At 36.6% G+C, this 23,648-nt stretch overlaps 1 protein-coding gene across 1 annotated transcript in view; it reads right to left on the bottom strand.

Moving 5' to 3' along the window:
* Positions 1 to 23,648, bottom strand: part of HECTD2 (HECT domain E3 ubiquitin protein ligase 2) — a 122,463-nt gene that overhangs the window by 63,002 nt on the left and 35,813 nt on the right. Inside the window, exon 4 of the mRNA XM_036735485.1 lies at positions 2,685 to 2,823. Coding sequence (XP_036591380.1) covers positions 2,685 to 2,823 — 139 coding nt within the window. The remainder of the gene's footprint in view (positions 1 to 2,684; positions 2,824 to 23,648) is intronic.

Here is a 23,648-nt window from a genome sequence, read left to right on the forward strand (position 1 = left end):
AATTTTGTGTATTTATATTGTATCCTGCTAACTTTATTGTAATCATTTTGTCTCTAAGTAAACCATCATATATCATCATCAAAAAGCAATAATTTTGTTTCTTTGTATGCTTCTTCCCTCAATTTTTTTCTCATTGTATTGTTTTAGTCAGTATTTTTAGAATTATTGTCAAATACTAGTGGTGACAACTGACATGCTTGTTTTAACCTTTAAACCTACTGGAAAAGCTTCTAGTATTTATTTCTTTACAAATGATATTTCCTCTTAGTCTTAGACTTAGCTAAATGCAGTTGACCTTACTAGGAAAGGTTCATTTATTTCTAGGCTTCCTAGATATTTTTTGAACATAAAAGAATATTATATTTTATCAAAGGCCTTTTGCCATTTATTGATGCAATCATGTGACTTTTATTGTTTTGTTATTAATATGGTCTGTTATACTGTCACTTTCCTACAACCCTGCATTTGTAGAATCAATTCTTTCTGATCATAGTGTACAATACTTTAAAAATATGGCTGCAGCCTCTTTGTTAATATTCTATTCAATATTTTTACATCAATTTTAATTAGGGATATTGATATATAGTTTCCCTTCTCTGACCTCTTTCTCTCTGGTTTTAAGTATTAGGTATATCTTAGATTGACTTATAAAACTTCACAGCACAGAGATACGTTTGGTACAAACTGCTAAGCTAAATAAAATCGAGAAGGGAAGATTAAAATTTTGTACACAGGCAACAATTAAAAATTTCAAGTGTCTAAGAAAAATTACAAATACTTAAAAACTAAGGTTGGTTAGAAATCTAGGTTAGAGGTAGTTTTGAAAAAAATGAGGCCATTAAAAAGTGATTTTTAGGGGTAAAGTAAAAGGAAAATCATACTCTCACAGCTGAAAGGGGCCTTAAAAATCAGATTCTCTATCTTTGCTTTATGGGCCCTGATAGTAAATGGGCCCATAGTAAAACCTAGCTACCCTCCTTTGGATTTTATCATGCCCCAGGAACCTCATCACTGGGCAAGACTGCTTTAACCTTGGTACTCACATTTCATCAGTACCCTCTATACCTGGAACCCCTCTGAATGGAAGGTGGAATGGAGAGCTCCTTCCAAAACTTCCATTTAAAGAGGGGCTTCAGGCCAGCCATCTCTTCATTGCTCACCCCACCACATGCATTTGGACTTTATCTTGCCCCTGGGGCACTTCTCTCCCCTCCCCAGCCCCCCTACTCCCTTTCCTTTTATGTGTTGTCATCCCCCTGACATTGTTAGCTCCTTGAGGACTGGAGCCATCTTTTTTTTGTATTTATATCCTCCATGCTTAGCACAGTGTCTGGCACATAGTAGGTGCTTAATAAATGTTTACTGATTGGCTGACTAGCTTACATTTGTACAGAGTGTCCCTGAAGCTATTTAAGGTATTAAAGCTTAAAACTCCATTAGGACTTTTGGACACCCTGTACAGGTTTAAAAGCCTTCATACACATTTTCACAACACTGAGAAACAGATCATACAACTATTATTATCTTCACTTTTCAAATGAGGACCTGAGGATCAGGGTGCTTAAGTGACTTGCCCAAGATCATAAGCTGTAAGATGCGGAGAAGGGATTCCAACCCAGGTCCTCTCACTATATATTAAGGGCTTTTTCCTTTATACCACATTCCCTCTATAAAATCCTTCTATGCCATTTCTGAAGCTTCCTTCTTTTATCTAAAAGATAATTTTTGAAAATAGAATTTTAAGTCTGCCATATTAAACATCTTTTCAAAAACTTCTATCTCCAAAGTATTGGCTACTGGAGGATTTATGGAGTCTTACTATTTGTAATGCAAATGTAAAAATTACTGACAGTAGTACATGGATGAGGTTGTGAGTCTAGCATATTATAACTATATGTGTGGTCTGCCATTACTAAAGTCAAGTTTTTTTAATCATCCCTTTTGTTCCACATTCTACACAATCAGTCAACATTTATAAAGTGCCTACTATATGCCAGGCACTATATTAACTGTAGTCACTGCATACTTCGAAGTGCCCTCTAGCTCCTATTACTGCTTCTTGGAAACCAACTGCAAACAATATTTTGTTGTATGTTTTTAGACACGATTCTGCTTCTTAAACTTTCTTTGCCTATTTGTTCAAATTATTAGTCATAAAATCTCATGAGTTTCAAATTTTAAAAATTGTTGTAAGGACCAAATAAGAAAAATTACATATAATACTTATTAAATATTAAAGCACTATATAAATGTCAGCTATTGTTGGTGTTACTAATAATGAACATCTCTGTCATAAAATCCTTCTTATCAGAGCTAATACACAGAAAAATGAGATGATTTAACTTTTACTTCCTCTTTCCTGGGTCAACCAGCATTAGAAGCAATAACAAGCAGTGAAAAAATTGAAAAGTAGAAAAGATAACAGCAAAAAGCTGCAAATTTCATTACCAATCTAAATACAATAATTTGGCAATAATTTCCTTTAATTGATCCAAGGCACATTAAACATACTGATTAATTAACTGATAAGAATGCTGATAAACTAATGACAAACACTAATAACTGAAGAACACCATGGTAACCCATGCACCCAACATCTCACAAAAGAACAGTATATTCTGTAAAAGTCTCAGAGGACATGAAGGCAATGCTTTGTAAATATCAAACAGAGAGCTGAAACTTACTGAAAGTCTTTCATAGTTTTGGTTCTAATGGGAAGGGCAGGTTCTGGAGGGACTGGTGCTTTCATTTCAGCTGACAATGAATCAATAGACAGGCGCTGTTTTTGTCTAACGTCAAGGCAAATTGGTGGCAGATCTCTCACTGTGAGGCATAAAACAGAACATTCATATGATTATAAACCATTATTACGAACCATGAAAATGCTAGATTAATATGAATAATGAAAATAGGTATAGAATATGAAGTTTGTTTTCTGGCTAACCATGGATTTATGTATAATAAAGGAAAATTGTCATGGAATACTTTGGTTAATAGTTATAGCAATAACTGAATACATCAACAAGGGCTAATCAGGCACCTAATATGCAAAGGACACTATGGAGTACACAATAAATATGAAGATTATGGCTCCTGACATCAAGCAGCTTACAATGTAGCAATCAAGTTGGGGAATCAAGGCATAAATATATGTAAAGTTAAATTAGAATACAAGAGGAATATAAAAGTTCAGTACCATAAAAATAAACAGTACCAAATGAGTGATATAGACCAGAGGCATCAAACTAAAGGCCAAGAGAATTCCTGAGTGGTGTGAACTGGATTAAAATGTAATTGGGAAATGTTTGACAAAATAAATACAATATAGTAAAACATAGAGAATGTTAATTTGTGGTTTTCTAAGTCAATATGTGGCCTCAAGGATCCATTTCTATTTGAATTTAATACCACCAATATAGACAATTAATAATATAGGTGCTATGGAGAGATCATATATTTAAAGGTATAAGGTACATTTAAAGAAAAAAAATCTAATAAAATTCTCTCCTTTTCTTGATGAGGAAAGAAATGTCTCCAAAGATTAAGCATCATCCCAAACACCACACTGATTCTACCTGTATTGCTTACCAGCTACCTGTATTGAGATGAGAGGTGGTAAGAGCCCAAACTAGGGTGGAGACTCTATGAGTAAAGACAGGCCAAATCTGAGAGATTTTGTGGAAACCGAGTCAATAAGCCTTGGCGAATGATTAGATATAGGGATTAAGGGAGAGAGAAGAGACCAGGAGGACTCCAAGGTTGCAAATATGGATGACTGTGTGATGCCCTTGACAAAATGAGATAATCTGGAGGAAAATATGAGTTCTATTTTCCACAAGTTAACTGTGAGATGTCCACTTTGAACCTCAGGAAGTACACCTAGCATTAGATACACAAATCTGGGCATCATCTGCATAGAGATAATAATTGAGCCCATGGGAATTGATAAGATCACTAAATGAAACAGTAGAAACAAAGAAGAGAATAGCACACTCCAAGACAGAACTTTGTGTTACCCATAGTTAGCGGGTGTGATCTAGATGAAAATCCATCAAAACAAAAAGACAAAAAGAAGTCAGGAAAAATCAAGAGAGAAAAATGTAATAAAAACTTAAAGAGGTAAGATCAAGTGAATAAGTTCTAAGGATAGTAAAGATGTGCCATATTCACAGGAAGGAGCAGAGAAGGCAGTCTATACTAAGATTGTAAAAGAGAGAGGGGGTGGGGTGGAGCCAAGATGGCAGCTGGAAAGCAGGGACTTGTGTGAGCTCCCTACCACATGCCTCCAAAAACCTATAAAAAATGGCTCTGAACAAATTCTAGAACTGCAGAACCCACAAAATAGCAGAGGGAAGCAGGGCTCCAGCCCAGGACAGCCTGGATGGTCTCTGGGTAAGTTCTATCATGCAGGAGGGGAGTGGAACAGAGCCCAGCGTGGGCGGCAGCAGGACCAACCAGACCAAGAGCCGGGTGGAACAGGCCCTAGCACCCTGAATCAGTGAGCTGTGGCAGTTACTAGACTTCTCAACCCACAAAAACCAAAGACAACAGAGAAGGTTAGTGGGAAAAGCTGCTGGGGACAGGGTGATAGGAGTTCGGGGTTAGGCCACCGCCCCAAGGGCAGCAGGGGTGGTGCAGCTACAGAACTACAGCGGCAGTTGCTTCTGGCCCCAGGCCTACCTGGTGGGAGGAATTAAGTGGCCAATCACAGCTGGAGTGCAGAGCCTGCTGAATATCTGAGTCCATTGCAGGTTGGCAGTTCTTGGGGAAGGAGGAGTGCTGGTGTGGCAGAGCTGGCTGTGTAGAAATAGCTCTGAAAACAACAGTGTATCCCCTCAAGTTTGGAACAAAGTACTCTTTGCTCTACAAACAGTCATACCCCAATCAAAAACTCAAGTAAGTTGGCTGGGAACATGGCCAGGCAGCGAAAACACACCCAGATTCAGTCTCAGACTTTGGAATCTTTCTTTGGTGACAAAGAAGACCAAAACATACAACCAGAAGAAGTCAACAAAGCCAAAGAGCCTACATTAAAAGCCTCCAAGAAAAACATGAACTGGTCTCAGGCCATGGAAGAGCTCAAAAAGGATTTGGAAAAGCAAGTTAGAGAAGTAGAGGAAAAATTGGGAAGAGAAATGAGAATGATGTGAGAAAACTATGAAAAACAAGTCAATGACTTGCTAAAGGAGACCAAAAAAAAATGGAAAAAAAATACTGAAGAAAACAAAACCTTAAAAAATAGACTAACTCAAATGGCAAAAGAGCTCCAAAAAGCCAATGAGGAGAAGAATGCCTTGAAAGCCAGAATTAGCCAAATGGAAAAGGAGGTCCAAAAGACCACTGAAGAAAATACTACTTCAAGAATTAGATTGGAGCAAGTGGAAGCTAGTGACTTTATGAGAAATCAAGATATTATAAAACAGAACCAAAGGAATGAAAAAGTGGAAGACAATGTGAAATATCTCATTGGAAAAAACACTGACCTAGAAAATAGATCCAGGAGAGATCATTTAAAAATTATTGGACTACCTGAAAGCCATCATCAAAAAAAGAGCCTAAATATCATCTTTCAAGAAATTATCAAGGAGAACTGCCCTAATATTCTACAGCCAGAGGGTAAAATAGAAATTGAAAGAATCCACAGATCGCCTCCTCAAAAAAATCCCAAAAAGAAAACTCCTAGGAATATGGTCGCCAAATTCCAGAGCTCCCAGGTCAAGAAGAAAATACTGCAAGCAGCCAGAAAGAAACAATTTGAGTATTGTGGAAAAACAATCAGGATAACACAGGATCTAGCAGCTTCCACATCAAGGGATCGAAGGGCTTGGAATACAATATTCCGGAGGTCAATGGAGCTAGGATTAAAACCAAGAATCACCCATCCAGCAAAACTGAGTATCATGCTCCAAGGCAAAATATTGACTTTCAATAAAATAGAGGACTTTCAAACTTTCTCAGTGAAAAGACTAGAGCTGAATAGAAAATCTGACTTTCAAACACAAGAATCAAGAGAAGCATGAAAAGGTAAACAAGAAACAGAAATCATAAGAGACTTACTGAAGTTGAACTCTTTTGTTTACATTCCTACATGGAAAGATGATGTGTATAATTTATTAGACCTCAGTATTAGGGTAGCTGAAGGGAATATGTGTATATATATATATATATATATATATATATATATATGTGTGTGTGTGTGTGTGTGTGTGTATGTATATGTGTATGTGTATCTATACATATACATATAGAGAGAGAGAGAGATAGAGAGAGAGGGCACAGGGTGAGTTGAATATGAAGGGATGATATCTAAAAAAATAAAATCAAACTAAGGGATGAGAGAGGAATATATTGAGAGAGGGAGAAAGGGAGAAATAGAATGGGGTAAATTATCTTGCATAAAAGTGGCAAGAAAAAGCAGTTCTGTAGGAAGGGAATGGGGGAAAGTGAGGGGGAATGAGTGAATCTTGATCTCATCAGATTTGACCTGAGGAGGGAATACCATACACACTCAATTGGGTACCTTACCCCACAGGAAAGAAGGAGGAAGAAGATAAAAAAGGGGGGATGATAGAAGGGAGGGCAGATAGGAGGAGGAAGTAATCAAAAACAAACACTTTCGAAAAGGGACAAGGTCTATTGAGAAAATTGGATAAAAGGGGATAGGTTGGGAAGGAGCAAAATATAGTTAGTCTTTCACAACATGAGTATTGTGGAAGGGTTTACATAATGATATGCATGTGGCCTATGTTGAATTGCTTGCCTTCTTAGGGAGGGAAGAGGGGAAAGAATTTGGAACTCAAAGTTTTAAAAACAGTTGTTCAAAAACAAAAAAAAATTTTTGCATGCAACTAGGAAATAAGATACACAGGCAATGGGGCATAGAAATTTATCTTCCCTTACAAGAAAGGAAGGGAAAAGGGGATGGGAGGGATGTGGGGTGACAGAAGTGCAGCCTGACTGGGGAATGGGGCAACCAGAATACATGCCATCTTGGAGTGGGTGGGAGGGTAGAAATGGGGAGAAAATTCGTAATTCAAACTCTTGTGAAAATCAATGCTGAAAACTACATATATTAAATAAATCAAATAAATAAATAAAAAACAAATCAGGAATAAAAAGAAAAAAAAAGAAAGAAAAATTACACAATGCTTTTAATGAGCCTGATTTCCCTAAGGCAAAGGTCCATTTTAAAAAATGCAACAATATTTTTCTGGTGGTGCTATATAGCTTTGAATCATGGCATATCTTACTCCAAAGAATGAAAGTTGAGGGTCACCCAAAAGGCAATGGAAAGGTTCATGCTGGGCATGTCTAGATGGTAAGATATTAATGACAAAGACTTACATGGGAGAAATGACATAGAGCATATCATCATAAGGAAAGGAAAACTGAATATTGTTTATATTATTATTATCATGAATATAAAAGAAGATGGTCTGGTTATGTAATGAGATTGACAGATAATCAATGGAGAATCTGACTGTTCCATTCCCATCTATGCAACGTTGAAGAGTTCTGGAGGAAATTCTGCAGTATTTTAGATGGACTTCTTGTGGTAGAATTTTGAGAAGACACACGTGAGAGCTGCCCAGGATGAAAAAGTGTGGATGTATCATAATCTGGATTATTACAGAAAATGTCAAAAAAGTGAGACCATAACCCCATGAAAGCATTAAAATATGGAAGTAGGGGAGAGAGAGAGAGAGAGAGAGAGAGAGAGAGAGAGAGAGACAGAGAGAGACAGAGACAGAGACAATAAGAGAGAGAGAGGGAGGGAGGAATGGAGAGAGAGAGAGAGAGAGAGAGAGAGAAGCAACAGGTGGAACAAACATAGCAGAGAAGAAGAAAGAAGCCCAGGCAAGCTCATCCCAACAACTATGTCAACAAAGACCTCAAAAGAGGACCATACCAAGTTGTAATCAGGAATTCCAAGGAAACTCACATTGAGCCAATTTTCTAATCTGGGTTAGCAGAGACAGACAGAGGCGTGTGGATACTAAGACAGTACCTAGTATCTGGAGATGAGTATTTCACAGAGCTTTCTAGTACATGGGATGAAACTAGAGCCTGCAGGTCTACTTGGACAAAAAGTAGAGTCAGAACCAGCAGCGATGCGTCTAACACTGTGCAGGAGCCATATGGTAACTCTGTCACTCATACACCACAGATGTGACCAAAGACCCAGCTTAAGACCAAAGCTATGGAGCTCATAGATTGGACCACAGTAGGTCCCTGCCCAAACTCCACTTAATGGCTATATTTTGAGCCCTCCTGGCTCTGAGCAAACGTTAATAGTAACTGTTTCTCTTTTGACCAGCAACCCTGAGGGTCTTCCCCTCCCAATTAGATTTTTTTTAATTAAAGGGCCATTCCTTGACTCACTTCTTAAAGTGGTCTATTCACTGAATGGGTATTAACTCACTTAAAGTGAGAACCTGAAAAGACCTTAGCCTAAAAGGGCCAGGGTCTCCCATTGCATCCTGGGCCATTTCCAGTCATCCTGATGAATATCTGGCCACCACATCCAGATGGCTCTGAAGGAGAATGTGAGGCTGGTGCCCTTGCACAGCCCTCCCTCACTCAAATCAAAGTCAACAGCAAGTCATGTCCTGGTGTCATGGCCCTCTTCGAAAATGAAGGACAAACACAACAACAACAACAACAATAAAGAGCTGAGTCACAGACCCAGTGCATACTAAGGAGGGAACTTGCACCTAGGAATGGCCATGGTCTAAAATGATGTTTTTGGTAAGGAATATCTGAGGGGCACTAACCCTGGAGTTTTAGATTCCAAGACTCTGGGCTTATTTTCAGCTTCTAGTCTAGTCTGGGACCTGTTGCTAAGTAACCAGGGCAGGGAACTTAGACAAAAGGAGACTGCAGCTCCATCACTCTGAACCTGGAGAGCCTTCCAACTAGTTCTAGGGCTAGTATCAGTCTACTGAAAGTCCAACCAGGGGAAAGTCTGTAGTTTTGCTGCCCAGACGTGAACTGGGATTAGGAGCTTGCAAAGTTCAGACCAAAATGGCAGCAATAATATTTAGCTCTAAGGCTTGACTGCTTGGGGTGCATTAAAAGCTTGTAATTCCTCAACCTAAGCCATCCCCGATATCTTTCAAGAACATAGCATTCAATACCTAGAGAAAGTAGCATCCGGACCCACAAGATTCAAACCGGTAATAAATAAGACCCAGGTGTTCCCACTAGCAGTATGCAGATCTTAACACAAAATCCCAACTTAAGAAGATCAGAATATTGAGTAACAATAACAACAACAACAGAAAAGACTTCTATTATACAGAGCTATTATGGTGACAAAGATGACCAAGACATAAACCTAGAAGAGATCAATGACTCTAAAACATCTTCAAGCAAAGCCTCAAAGAAAAAGCAAACTTGAACATATATATTCAATGACAGTTATTGGAAGAAATAAAGCAAGAGTTTAAAATCAGCTAATAAATGATATAACAATACTAAAGGAAAGAATTGGAAAAGAAAGGAGAGATTTGGATGGAGAATTAATAGTTTAGTACAAGAGATATATAAAACCTTACCCAAGGAACAGACTCCTTCAAAATGTGAATGGATCAAATAGAAATTAATAACTCTAAAAGTCAATAAGAAATATCAAACTAAGACAGACTGAAAATAGAAAATGTAGGGGATCTCATATCAAAAATAGCTGACCTAGAAAACAGATCAAGGAGAGATAATCTGAGAATAACTGGAACTACCTAAAAGCCATGACCAAAAAGGAACCTGGACAACATGTTTCAAGAAATCATAACAGGATGGAGACAAAATGGCAGATAAGGAGCAGCTACCCAGCTGAACTCTTCTAATAGTCCCCTTTAAACAACTTTAAAATAATGTCTCAAATCAAATGTCAGAGTAGTAGAGCCAACAAAAGGCTGGGGGAGACATTTTTTTGGCCTAAGAAAACTTAAGAGGCAAGAGAAGTCAGTGGTACCAGGGTGATGGCCTGTCAGGAGCCCACATGCGTGGTGGCAACAATAGTGGCCAAAATAGCAACTTCAGGCATGCTCAGCCCAGAGACAATAAGAAGGTCAGACAACTGGTCAGAAAGAGATTATAGGGAACCCTCTGCTGGCACTGAATGTAGCTTGCTCTGATTGGCAACTCTATAGTCCATATGCAATTCTGAGTCATAGTTCCAGGGCAGAGAAGAGCACTGGTGGTTGGTCACAAGGGAACAGGGGCCCTGGTCACAGAACCAAAGTAAAGAGGAGTGATAGTGATTGGAGCTATAGGGGATAGAAGGACCTTCTTGGGAAAAGACCAGAGTATAGACCAGAAGAGCAGTGACCATACCTCTCCCAGGATCACAACACCTTGGAAGCCCCCAAAACTTTCAGATCCCCAAAATCAGCTCTGAAAACAACAGCAAAAAAACCCCTGAAGCATGGGACAGTGCCTCTTCATACCCAGGTGAGCAGAGACTAATTTAAAGTTCAAAGGAAAAAAAATTAGGCTGGAAAAATGAGCAAACAACAAAAAGAATTTGACCATAAAAAAGCTGCTGTGGTGGCAGGGAAGACCAAGACATAAACTCAGAAGAAGACAACGATGTGAAAATAGCTACCTAAAAAAAGCCTCAAAGAAAAATGGTCACTGGACCCAAATCCAACAAGAATTCCTGGAAGAGTTAAAGAAAAGATAAGAGTGGTAGAGGAAAAAAATTAAGAAAAGAAATGAGTAATGCAAGAAAATTATGACAAGAGAATTAAAAGCTTGGTAAAAGAAGCACAAAAATATTGAAGAAAATAACATCTTAGAAAACAGGATTGGTCAAATGGTAAAAGAGGCACAAAAATCCACTGAAGAGAAAAATTCCTTAAAAAGCAAAATTGGTAAAATGGAAAAAGGAGGTAGAAAAATTCATTGAAAAAAGAACTCCTTAAAAAACAGGACTGGCCAAATGGGAAAAGAGGTACAAAAGCTCATTAAAGAAAATAATTCCTTAAAAATCAGAACTGGGGCAAGCAGAAACTAATGACTCCATGAGACATCAAGAAACAATAAAACAAAGTCAAAAGAATGAAAAAATAGAAGAAAATGTGAAATAGCTCATTAGAAAAAACAACTGACCTGAAAAGCAGATTGAAAAGAGATTATTTAAGAATTATTGGGCTACATGAAAGACATGATCATATGATGACAGATGCCCTATTTCAAGAAATTATACAGGAATAAAAGCCCTGATATCTTAGATCTGGAGGGTAAAATAGAAATGAAAAAATCCACTGATTACCCCTGAAAGAGATCACAAAATGAAAATTCCCAGGAATATTATAGCCAAATTCTAGAGCTCACGGGGAAAAACAATTCAAATATTGTGGATCCACAATCAGGATCACACAAGATTTATTTGCTTCCACATTAAAAGGGTGGACGTCTCAGAATATAATATTCTGGAAGGCCAAGGAGCTAGGATTACAGTCAAGAATAATCTACCAAAAAATGAGTATACTCCTTCAGGGGAAAAAATATGGACATTTAATGTAATAGAGAACTTTTAAGCATTCCTGATGAAAAGACCAGATTTGAATAGAAAATCTGATATTCAAACACAAGACTCAAGAGAATCATAAAAAGGTAAACATGAAAGAGTAATCACAAGAGACTCAAACTGTTTACATTCTTTCATAGAAATATGATATATTTAATTCCTAAGAACTTTATCATTATTAGGGCAGTTAGACAGAGTCTACAAAAACAGAGGACATGGGTGTGAGTCAATTATGTTGGGATGATATCCAAAAAAAAAAAATGAAGGGGTGAGAAAGAGGGATGTACTTGGAGAATGGGGAAAGGAGAGGCAGAATGGAGAAAATTTTCTCACTTAAAAGAGGCACACAAAGGAGATCTTTTACAGTAGAGGAGGAAATGTGGGGGGTGGCAGGCAGTGCTTGAACCTCACTCTCATTGGAATTGGTTCAAAGAGGGAAGAATATATGTGTGTATACACACATACACATTCAGCTGTATATAGAAATGCAACTTACTTAACAAGGAAACAGGAGGGGAAGGGGACAAGAGAGTGGGGGGATGATAAAAGGGAAGGTGGACAGGAGAGGGAGAGAGGGAAGTATGGAAGGAGGGAGGGAGGGAGGGAGAGAGGGAGAGAGGGAGAGAGGGGGGGAGAGAGAGAGAGAGAGAGAGAGAGAGAGAGAGAGAGAGAGAGAGAGAGAGAGAGAGAGAGAAACAGAAGCAATGGGATGGAGGGAAATACATAGTTAAGAATCATAACCATGAATGTGAATGGGATGAGCTCACCCATAAAACAGAGGTGGACAGTAGAATGTATCAGAAATTATAATCCAACAATATGTTGTTTACAAGAGACACACTTAAAACAGAAAGACACACAAAGAATTAAAACAAAAGACTAGAACAGAATCTAATATGCTTCAGATGAACTAGAAAAAAAGGCAGGGATAGCAATCATGATCTTAGACAAAAGGAAAGCAAAGGGAAGCAAAAGGAAAAACAGAGCTAATTAAAAGAGATAATCAGGGAAACTACATTTTGCTACAATGTATCATAGACAAAGAAGTAATATAAAAAATTTACAGCAAGTTTCTCTGATAAAGGCTTCATTTCTTAAATATATAGAAAATGGAGTCAAATTTATAAAAGCAAGAGCTATCCCAAATTGATAAATGGTCAAAGGATACAAATAGGCAGTTTCCAAAAGAAGAAATCAAAGCTATCTATAGTCATATGAAAAGATGCTCTAAATTCCTATTGATTAGAGAAATGCAAATTAAAACAACTCTGAGATGCCGTCTCATACCAGTTAGAAATGACAAATGCTGGAGGGGGTGGGGGAAAATAGGTACACTAATACACTGGTGGTACAGTTGTGAACTTGTCCAATCATTTTGGAGAACAATTTGAAACTATGCCCAAAGGGCTATAAAACCTTTTGATCCAGTGATTCCACTACTAGGTCTGTACCCTAAAGATATCAAAGAAAAGGGAAAAGACCTCTATGTACAAAAAGATTTATAGTAGTTATTTTTGTGGTAACAAAAATTTGAAAAGTGAAGGGATTCCCATCTATTGGGGAATGGCTAAACAAGTTGTGGTATATGGTTGTGATGAAGTATGATTCTGCTTTAAGAAATAACTTGGGGGGGGGGTTCCACAAAAACGTGGTAAGACCTAAATGAACTGATGCAAAGTGAAGTGAGAAGAAAGAGGAGATCATCATGCACAGTAACAGCAATGTTGATCCACCGTGGAAGACTTGAGTACTCTGATTAATACGATGATCAAAGACAATTCCAAAAGACTCGTGATGAAAAAAAAATGCTTTCCACCTCCAGAAAGAGAATAATAAACTCTGTGTGCAAATTGAACTATAATTTTCTCTATTTTATTGCTTCTTTTGGCAATATGACTAATATGAAAAAAATTTGCATGATTTCAAATGTATAATTGATATTGCTTTCTCAGTAGGTGGGGGATGGGTGGGAAGGAGGCAAAGAGAGAATTTGGGACTCAAAGTTTAAACAGAAAAGAATGCTATAAATTAGTATTTTAAGTTAAAAAAGAATAAAATTATAGAAGAAAACTGCCCAGATCTCTTAGAACCAGAGGGCAAAATGAAAACAGAAAAAATCACTGATTAGCTCCCAAAAGAAACTCCCAAATGATAACTCCCAGGAACATCATAGCAAAAATCCAGATCTTTAAGGTCAAAGAAAAAACAATTTAAGCAGTCAAAAAAATAGAATGTTCTAGAACTAAGGAGTCAAAGGCAAGGCAAAAAAAAAATTGGATTACACAACCATGAATAATTTACCCAGAAAAGTTGAATGTAATCCTAGAGGGAGGAAAATGGATTTTTAATGAAATAGAGAACTTCCAAGCATTCCAAGTGAGAATAAAGCTGAATGGAAACTTTAAAATATAAACAAAAGAGTCAAGAGAATCATAAAATATAAAAACCAGTAATCATTCAGGAAAGAAAAGGATGAAATATTTACCTCCTAAAAGGAGTAAGTGATACATTTCCCCTCAGAACCCTAGTATTATCAGGGGTCAGACAGAGAGTTAAATAAGACAGAAGGCCTGGCAGTGGTGTTCTTATATTTTGATCATCTTAAAAGACAAATGAAAGTCGGGTAGAGAGAATACATTCAGGAAGGAAAAGGGTCAAGCAATTATCTTACATAATTGTAATGTACAAGTAGTAGAAGAAGGAGGAAGGGGCGTTATCCCTTGATTTCTGAACTTCACTTTCATTTGACTTGGTAAGAAGGACAAAATGCATAGGAAGGAGGGAAACAGGAAGAAATGGGGGGAAGTGAGGGGGGAAATAAAAGTAAGGATAGCTTCAGGGAGAGATTAGTCATCAGCAAAATAAACTTTAACCTCTAAGAGTGGATTTTGAAGAGACATTTAAAAAGGAAAGAAAGATAATGTAAAACTTTGTTATTGAGGTCTGAATGAGAGAGAAAAGGGGCAGGGAAGCAGAAGCAGACTCAATCAAAGCATGAAGCATTAATGCTGAGCACACTCCTCTCTCACCACCCTCTTTTTTAAAAGAGGAGGCAGGGAGTAAAGAGAGGAAAATCTAGAAGAGAATAGAGTGAAGGAGAGTAAACAACAAAGTCAATGTGCATGGGCTGAAATTGTCCATAAAATAAAAGCATATAGAGGGATGGATTAATAAGCAAAGCCTAACAAGATGTTATTTAGAAGAAACACACTTGAAACAAATATTCACACTGAGTTAAAATAACAGGCTGTTATATTCCAGCTGAACTAAAGGCAGGGGCAGCAACCATGATCTCAGACAAAGCAATAGCAAAAAAGACTTGAGTAAAAGAAATAAAAAAGAAACTATGCTATGCTGAAAAGAAGAAACACAAATGATGAATTAATTTCAATACTTAATATACATGTATGGAATGGTATAGCATCTAAATGCTTAAACAAAAAGCTATGAGTTATAGGGAGAAATAGACAGTAAAACTATAATAGTGGGGGATCTCAATTGATCCCTTTCAGACTAAGACATATCTAATAAAAAAGTGAACAAGAAAGTTAAGGGTATTAATAGCATAATAGAAAAGATGGAAATGATAGACCTCTGGCAATCATTGAATGGGAATAGAAAGGACATATTCTTAGCTACACATGGCACCTTTACAGAAACTGAACATTTATTAGAGTATAAAAACCTCATTAACAAATTAAAAAAACCCAGAAACATTAATCGCATCTTTTACTGATCACAATGCAATATAATAATATGCGATAGTCACTGAAGAAAAGACTAAAAATTAAAGATTAAATATCCTAATCCTATGGATCAAAGAACAAATCATAGAGACAATAGATAATTTCATTGAAGGTAATAAGAATATTGAGACAAGACATCAAAATTTGAGGATGGAGGCAAAGAATCTTTAGCGGAAAATTTATATTGCTAACCACTGTCATCAATGAAAGAGAAAAAAGAACAGATTAATAAATTGGTCATCCAATTTAAAAAACTAGAAAACCAACAAATTAAAAATTCCCAATTAAATACAAAAATAGAAATTCTGAAAATCAAAGAAGAAATGAACAAATTCTAAAGCAAAAAAAAAAACCCCACATAAAAACCTTGCTGAGTTAGCAAATAAAACTAAATATTGGTTTTTAGAGAGAAAAAAAATAAAACAGATAAAATATCACAATTTGATTTAAACAAAAGAGAGAAATGAAATAATCACTATCAAAAATAAAAACAAGAATTCACAACAAATGAAGATAAAATAAAAGACATTACTGCAATATACTGGTTTAAAAGCACAAATGAAGGGCTCTATCAAATTCCTTCTATGATACAAATATAGGTTTGATATGTATAACAGAAAGATTCAAAATATAGAAAAAAATTATAGGCTAATATCCAAGATGAACACTGATGTAAAATTTTTAAATAAAATATTAGCAAAGTGGCTATAGCAATATGAGATTGGCTTTATATCAGAAATGCAAAATTGGTTCAATATTATGAAAACTATCAAAATAACAGACCATACTAAAAACAAGAACAATAAAAATCATATATCATTAGATGCAAAAAAAGCTTTTGATAAGATACAACACCCATTACTCTTTTTTCCATACTTTTATTATTTATTTACTATTTTTAGTTTTCAACATTGATTTCCACAAAATCTTGAGTTACAAATTTTCTCCCCATTTCTACCCTCCCCCCGCCACTCCAAGATGGCATATATTCTGATTGCCCCTTTCCCCAGTTTGCCCTCCCTTCTATCACCGCACTCCCCCCTCCCCATCCCCTTTCCCCTTACTTTCTTGTAGGGCAAGATAGATTTCTATACCCCATTGCCTGTATATCTTATTTCCCAGTTGCATCTAAAAACAATTTTTTGAACATTTGTTTTTAGAAGTTTGGGTTGCAAATTCTCTTCTTTCTTCCCTCTCCGCCCGCCCTCCTTGAGAGGGCAAGCAATTCAACATAGGCCATGCATGTATCATTATGCAAAACACTTCCATATGATAGTCATGCTGTGAAAGACTAACTATATTTCCCTTCATCCTACCCTGTTCCCCTTTATTCAATTTTCTCCCTTGACCCTGTCCCTTTTCAAAAGTGTTTACTTTTGATTACCTCCTCCCCCAATCTGCACTCCCTTCTATCATCCCCCCCTCTCTTATCCCCTTCCCCACTACTTTCCTGTGGGGTAAAGTACCTAATTGAGTGTGTATGTTATTTCCTCCTTAAGTCAAATCTGATGAGAGCAAGATTCACTTATTCCCTTTCACCTGTCCACTCTTTCCTTCTAATAGAACTGCTTTTTCTTGCCACTTTTATGTGAGATACCCCATTCTATCTCTCCCTTTCTCCTTCTTCCAATATATTCCTCTCTTATTCCTTAATTTTATTTTATTTTATTAGATATCATCCCTTTATATTCAACTGTGCTCTCTCTCTCTCTCTCTCTCTCTCTCTCTCTCTCTCTGTGTATATATATATATATATATATATATATATATATATATATGTACATATATATATATATATATATGTATATATATATATGTATGTATGTATGTATGTATGTATATTTCCTTCAACTACCCTACTGAGAAAGGTTTCATGAGTTACAAATATCATCTTTCCATGTAGGAATGTAAACAAAACAGTTCTACTTTAGTAAGTCCCTTATGATTTCTCTTTACTGTTTACCTTTTCATGCTTCTCTTGATTCTTATATTTGAAAGTCAAATTTTCTATTTTTTTCATCAAGAAAGCTTGAAAGTCCTCTATTTTACTGAAAATCCATATTTTGCCTTGGAATATTATACTCAGTTTTGCTGGGTAGTTGATTCTTGGTTTTAATCCTAGCTCCTTTGACCTCCAGAATATCATATTCCATGCCCTTCGATCCCTTAATGTAGAAGCTGGTAGATCTTGTATTATCCTGATTGTGTTTCCACAATACTCAAATTGTTTGTTTCTGGCTGCTTGCAATATTTTCTCCTTGACCTGGGAACTCTGGAATTTGGCTGCAATGTTCCTAGGAGTTTTCTTTTGGGGATCTTTTTCAAGAGGCGATCAGTGGATTCTTCCAAATTCTATTTTACCCTCTGGTTCTAGAATATCAGGGCAGTTTTCCTTGATAATTTCTTGAAATATGATGTCTAGGTTCTTTTTTTGATCATGGCATTCAGGTAGTCCAATAATTTTTAAATTATTTATCCTGGATCTATTCTCCAGGTCAGTGTTTTTTCCAATGAGATATTTCACATTGTCTTTCATTTTTTCATTCCTTTGGTTCTGTTTTATAATTTCTTGATTTCTCATAAAGTCACTAGCTTCCACTTGCTCCAATCTCATTTTTAAGGTGGTATTTTCTACAGTGGTCTTTTGGATCTCCTTTTCCATTTAGCTAACTCTGCCTTTTAAGGCATTCTTCTCCTCATTGGTTTTTTGGAGCTCTTTTGCCATTTGGGTTAGTCTATTTTTAAGGTGTTATTTTCTTCGGTATTTTTTGTGTCTTCTTTACCAAGCTACTGACTCTTTTTTCATGATTTTCTTGCATCACTCTCATTTCTCTTCCCAATTTTTCCTCTATTTCTCTTACTTAATTTTCCAAATCCTTTTTGAGCTCTTCCCTGGCCTGAGACCAGTTCATGTTTTTCTTGGAGGCTTTTGATATAGGCTCTTTGACTTTTTTGACTTCTTCTGGCTGTATGTTTTGATCTTCTTTGTCACCAAAAAAAGATGTCTGAGTCCTTTTGCGCTGCCTGCTCATGTTCCCCAGCCAACTACTTGACCCTGGAGCTTTTTGTCAGGGTATGAGTGCCTTCAGAGTGGAGAGTACTTTGTCCCAAGCTTTAGGGGCCTTGCACTGCTGTTTTCAGAGCTACGTCTACTTCAGTCACTGCAAGCTCTGCCACACCAGTGCTCCTCCTCCCCCAAGAACTGCCAACCAGGACTGCAACCTAGATCCAAGCAGGGCAAAGCAAGGGAACCCTGCCTCTGTGCCAGCAAAGCAATCCCTGCACTTCCGCTCTGATCCACTGCTTGATTCCTCCCACCAGGTGGGCCTGGGGCTGGAAGCAGACACTGCTGTAGCTCTGGAAGGAGCCTCTGGAGCTTCCTGCTGCTGCCACTGCACCACCTCCACCACCCCGGGGCTGGGGCTGGACCACACACTTCTCTCACCCAGATCTAGCAGATTTCCCACTAACCTGCTCTAATGTCTTTGGCGTTTGTGGTTTGAGAAGTTTGGTAACTGCCACAGCTCAGTGATTCATGGCCCTGATGCCTGCTTCACCTGACTACTGGTCTGGAATGTCCTGGCATGGCCCATGCTGGGCTGTGCTCTGTTCCCAGCATAGTGCGATAGACCCTTCCCAGTGACCATCCAGGCTGTCTTGGGCTGGAGACTTTTTACCCTCTGTTATTTAGTGGGTTCTGTAGCTCTAGAATTTGTTTAGAGCTATTTTTACAGATGTTTAGAGGGCTTGGGGGAGAGCTTAAGTTAGTCCCTGTTTTCCAGTTGCCATCTTGGTTCTGCCCTCCAACACCCATTTCTCTTTAAAACCCTCGAAAACATAGGAATAAATGGGTTTTCCTTAATGATAATTAACTTATATTTAAAACCAAGACCCAGCATTATCTAAAGATAAATTAGAGGTATTTCAATAAGATTAGAGGGAAAGCGAAGCTATCCATTATCACCATTCCTATTCAATCTAGTGCTAGAAATGTCAGCTATAGCAATAAGATGAGAATAAGAAATAGAGGAAATAAGCATACATAAAGTATAAACAAAATTACAGTTCTTATAGATGGTATGAGGGTTTACTCAAAAAATCCTAGGGAAGCAACTAAAAAACTAACTGAAACAATAATTTCAACAAAGTTCTAGGATATAAAATAAGGCCATCCAAGTCATCAGCATTTCTGTATATTACAAAAAAAATCCAGCACAAAGAGATAAAAAGAGAAATTCCATTTAAAATAACTACAGAAAATATAAAATTTGGGAATCTACAGGCCAAGAAACTTGCAGGAAATATGTAAACACAACTATAAAATAGACCAAAAAGACAGACAAAATAATTAGAAAATTATTAACTGCTCATAGGTAAGCTAGACCAATATAGTAAAAAATGATAATTAATTTTCTTGTTCAGAGTCATACAACCAAGCCATCAAAAGATTGCTTTTTAGAGCTAGGAAAAAATTAAATCCATTTGGATGAATGAAAGGTAAAAAAAAGACTCAAGGAAAGTTATGGAAAAGAAAGCGAGAAGGAAGGGGGCCTAGGAAAATAAGATTTCAAACTACACTACAAAGCATGAAAATGAAAAGCATTTAAAATGATTGGTACTGATTAAGAAATAGAGAGTTTGAGCAGTGAAACAGATTAGGTACACAACATTCTGAAGTAAATATAAACTCAAAAACTCAGTTACTGGGTATAACAACTCACTATTCAACAACAACGCTGAGAAAACTGGAAAGAAGTCTATAAAAAAAAAAAAAGAACAATCCTTCCTATACCAAGAAAACTACCAATGAGCACATCACTTATCCAAAAAGGGTGATAACACAAACAATAAGAGGAACAAAGAAGACATTGTCCTTTAGTTCTATGAATAGGGGGATAGTTCGTGGTCTAAGAAAAGACAGGATCACAGATGACAATATAGGCAATTTTGGTTATACAAATTTAAAAAAAGATTGTACAAAAAAGCCATATAGTTAAAATTAGATGGCGAAACTGGTGAAAAAAATCTTTGCAGCAGGTTTCCCCAATGAAGATTGAATTCCCAAGATATCTAAAGAATGGATATGAAATTTGTAAGAATTATAGCCATTCTCTAATTGATAAATGATCAAATGATACTAATAAGCAGCTTTCAAAGAATCTAATATATAAATAACCCCACAAAAAGTTCTTCAAATCAAATTAAATTATAGCTATTCTGAGGCTCTACCTCGCACCCATAAATTGACAAAGTTGACAAAAAAGAAAAATGACAAATGTAGGAGGGGCTGTAGGAAAACAGGAACATTAATTCATTATTGATGGCAGTGTGAATTAGTATAATTATTCTGAAAGGTAATTTGGAGCTATGAGCCCAAACTTCCTAAATTGTTCATACCCTCTGACCTAGAAATACCCTTAGTAGGCCTTTACCCCACAGAAAACAAAGAAAGAAGCAAAGGACATACATGAAAAAAAATATTTATAGCAGCTCTTTTTGTAGTACCAAAGAAATGGAAACTAAGGGGTACCCTTACTAACTAGGGAATGGCCGAACAAATCATGGTTTATGAAAGTAATGGAATACCACTATGTTGTACAAAATGAGGAAAGGTACAGTTTTTAAGAAATCTAAGAAGACTTGTACAAACTGATACAGACTGAAATAAGAATCAGGAGAACTGTTTTCACAATAATAACACTGTAAAGGCAAACAACTTTGAAAGCCTTAAGAACTCTTATCAATTCAATCCCTAATAATGATTCTAGAGGACCAGTGATGAAGCACGTTAGTCAGAGGCAACGGACTCAGGAAATGAAGAACAATTTTTGGACATGATCAATGTGGGATTATTTTTTTTGGCTTGGATACGATATATGTTACAAGATTTTTTTTTCTTTTTTCAATGGGTGACAGGTAAAAAGAGAGAAAATAGATTTTTTTTCATTGAAATTTTGTTTAAAAATAAAAGATTAGAGAGAGAACACGGATGATAGTGGAGGCAATCTGCTGGAGAAGATGGGACAAGATAGGATCAAGCATGTAAGATAGTTGTGAAGGAAGAGATGGTAGGGAAAGACTTCTGGGTGACATGAGATAAGGCAAAAGTGAAAAAAGGGAGCTGTCAGTAAATGGGTCTCATTTTTTTCAGTGAAGTATAAGGTAAAGTCCTCACTGGAGAGAGTGTATGGTAAGGTTGTTTGTGTTATAGATTGAGGCAAGATGAGGCTATTTATTTAGAAAGCTGCTGTGGTGAATAGGATAGGAAATTGATTAGGGAGAGCTAAAAGGATTGCTTTTCTGCAGTGAAGGTCCAGTTGGGATCATGTAATAAAAATTTTTAGTGGATCTCATCAGGATGGTTTCATGATTTTCTTCAGCTTTGTATAGTAGCAAATGTACAACAAGCAAAAGATGTGGATGATAGGAATAAACAAAGAAATCAAAGGTTGGGGCTTGGCAACACATGATCAGTAATAGGAAAGGGGATTTGAGGGGAGAGGTTAGTGTAGAGTTGAAATGACTCACCAAGGGGTTGAGATTGGGAAGGGAAGACAGTAAAGTCAGTACAGGGGTAATGGCCTTGGAAAAAAACTGAAGGAGTTAGGGGGCAGAGGGAGGCCAAAATGAGGACTAAAAACAGCTCTCAGCTTGTGTTAGAGATAAGAGTGAGAAAGAAAAAAATATTAAGAAGAAAGTAATTTTGTTAATTAGTTCACTGATGAAATAGTAGTTAGTAACTATGTTTCTTGGTGACAAGGGAGGGTTATATATTAGGGTTGAGAAAGTGTGGGAGTGGTATTTGAGAAATATCTGTGATATAAAAAAACAAAAAGCATCGCTAAACTTTTACAAAAGAGAACATGAAAAAAATAGTAAAGCTAGGACATCAAAAAAAGAGAAAAGTTTAGCTTGGTAGAGAGCAATCAATGTTAGACAAAACCAGATTCTACAATAGAAAGAATCGAAGTATATGGATGAAAGTGTTATTTAGCTCAGAAAGAAGGTTTTGCTGGGCTAGACAAAAGTGATCCAGAGTACTACTACATTCTATATTAATGAAACTGGAGTTAAGTAATAAGACAGAATCCTTTTCCTCACATTAGTGAATGAAAACCTAAATACAGGATATAATATTCAGATCTTAAGGGGAGGAGGAAATGGCAATTCACAGCTGCTGTAATGTCCCTGAATATCAAGGCATTGTTTCCAGAGAAAACTTCTTGCTTGTTCTCAAAGATGGATATTAAAAATAAGAATCAAAAGGAAGCAATCAATGACTATGACGAAGACAGATGACATTAAACTCAAACTGATTTTAAAAATAGAACAGGCAAGGCTTTCTTTTTAGCACATGCAGATTTGTTTGAAATATAGGATTTTGTAATGCTGTGAAATAAGCTATAATGCATTTATCAGTTGAAAACCCATCATTTAGTTTCCTTTCAGCCAATACTTGAGAATGTTGTGTGCTGAATTGATAAGCAGTGATTATTTTTTTTCCTTTCCTTTAATATAGTGTTGCCAATTTTAGTTGGTTGCTTAGAAACATTAAGTAAAAACACTTAAAACGAGTACAGGAAGAATAAGGGCTGTGGTAGGATCTGGCAGTATTATGAAAATTATGAGAAACATACCACATTGTAAGACAGGGCAGGATTATTAGCCAAATTTGGCAGATTACTGTTGACAAGAATACAGTATATGTTTGTTAGCACAGGAAAACTGTGGATTAAGACACTTTTCATAAATGTGCAGTCCTCCCTTTTAAATTTGTCACATAACAGAGGAGTTGAGACCATTTCCATGAAAGTATGAATAGCAAAGAGAGTAAAAGAATGAGGCTAGTATAAAGAAAGTTGCAGGTGGCGTGGTGCTTCAGGCTTAGAGAAAGCAAAGGTTTCCCCCAGTGTCCCTTCTCTTCATTCTAAAGAGAATCGCTAATGACAAAGTTTACTGTTAGGGTTTCTATGTCTAACAAGAGTTCTGAGCTCCAAATGTTATCCCACAAGAAAGAATTTATAGTTGAATATGGCTGAAAAGGTTTATTTTATTTTCGTGATGATTCAAGTTTTTAATGTATTGTGATATATGTGCCTCATACATAATAAGCATTTAACAATATTTATTGAGTTAAATTGAAGGTAACCACAAAACATAGAGATCATGTGGTAAAACTACTCCCAAAGTAAGTAAAGTCCAAATGAAAGTGACCTCTGAAAAACAAAGTCATAAGGAAAGATGTGTAATTAAAATGCAGATATTATCTTTTAAAAACTCATTTTAGTTTAGTTATAACTTCATCTTCCACAAAAACTTTTACCAGAACTAACAATTATCAAAAGTGACCATTTTTGACCAATTATCAA

This window comes from Trichosurus vulpecula, chromosome 8 (assembly GCF_011100635.1).
Source record: "Trichosurus vulpecula isolate mTriVul1 chromosome 8, mTriVul1.pri, whole genome shotgun sequence".
Lineage (NCBI taxonomy): Eukaryota > Metazoa > Chordata > Mammalia > Diprotodontia > Phalangeridae > Trichosurus > Trichosurus vulpecula.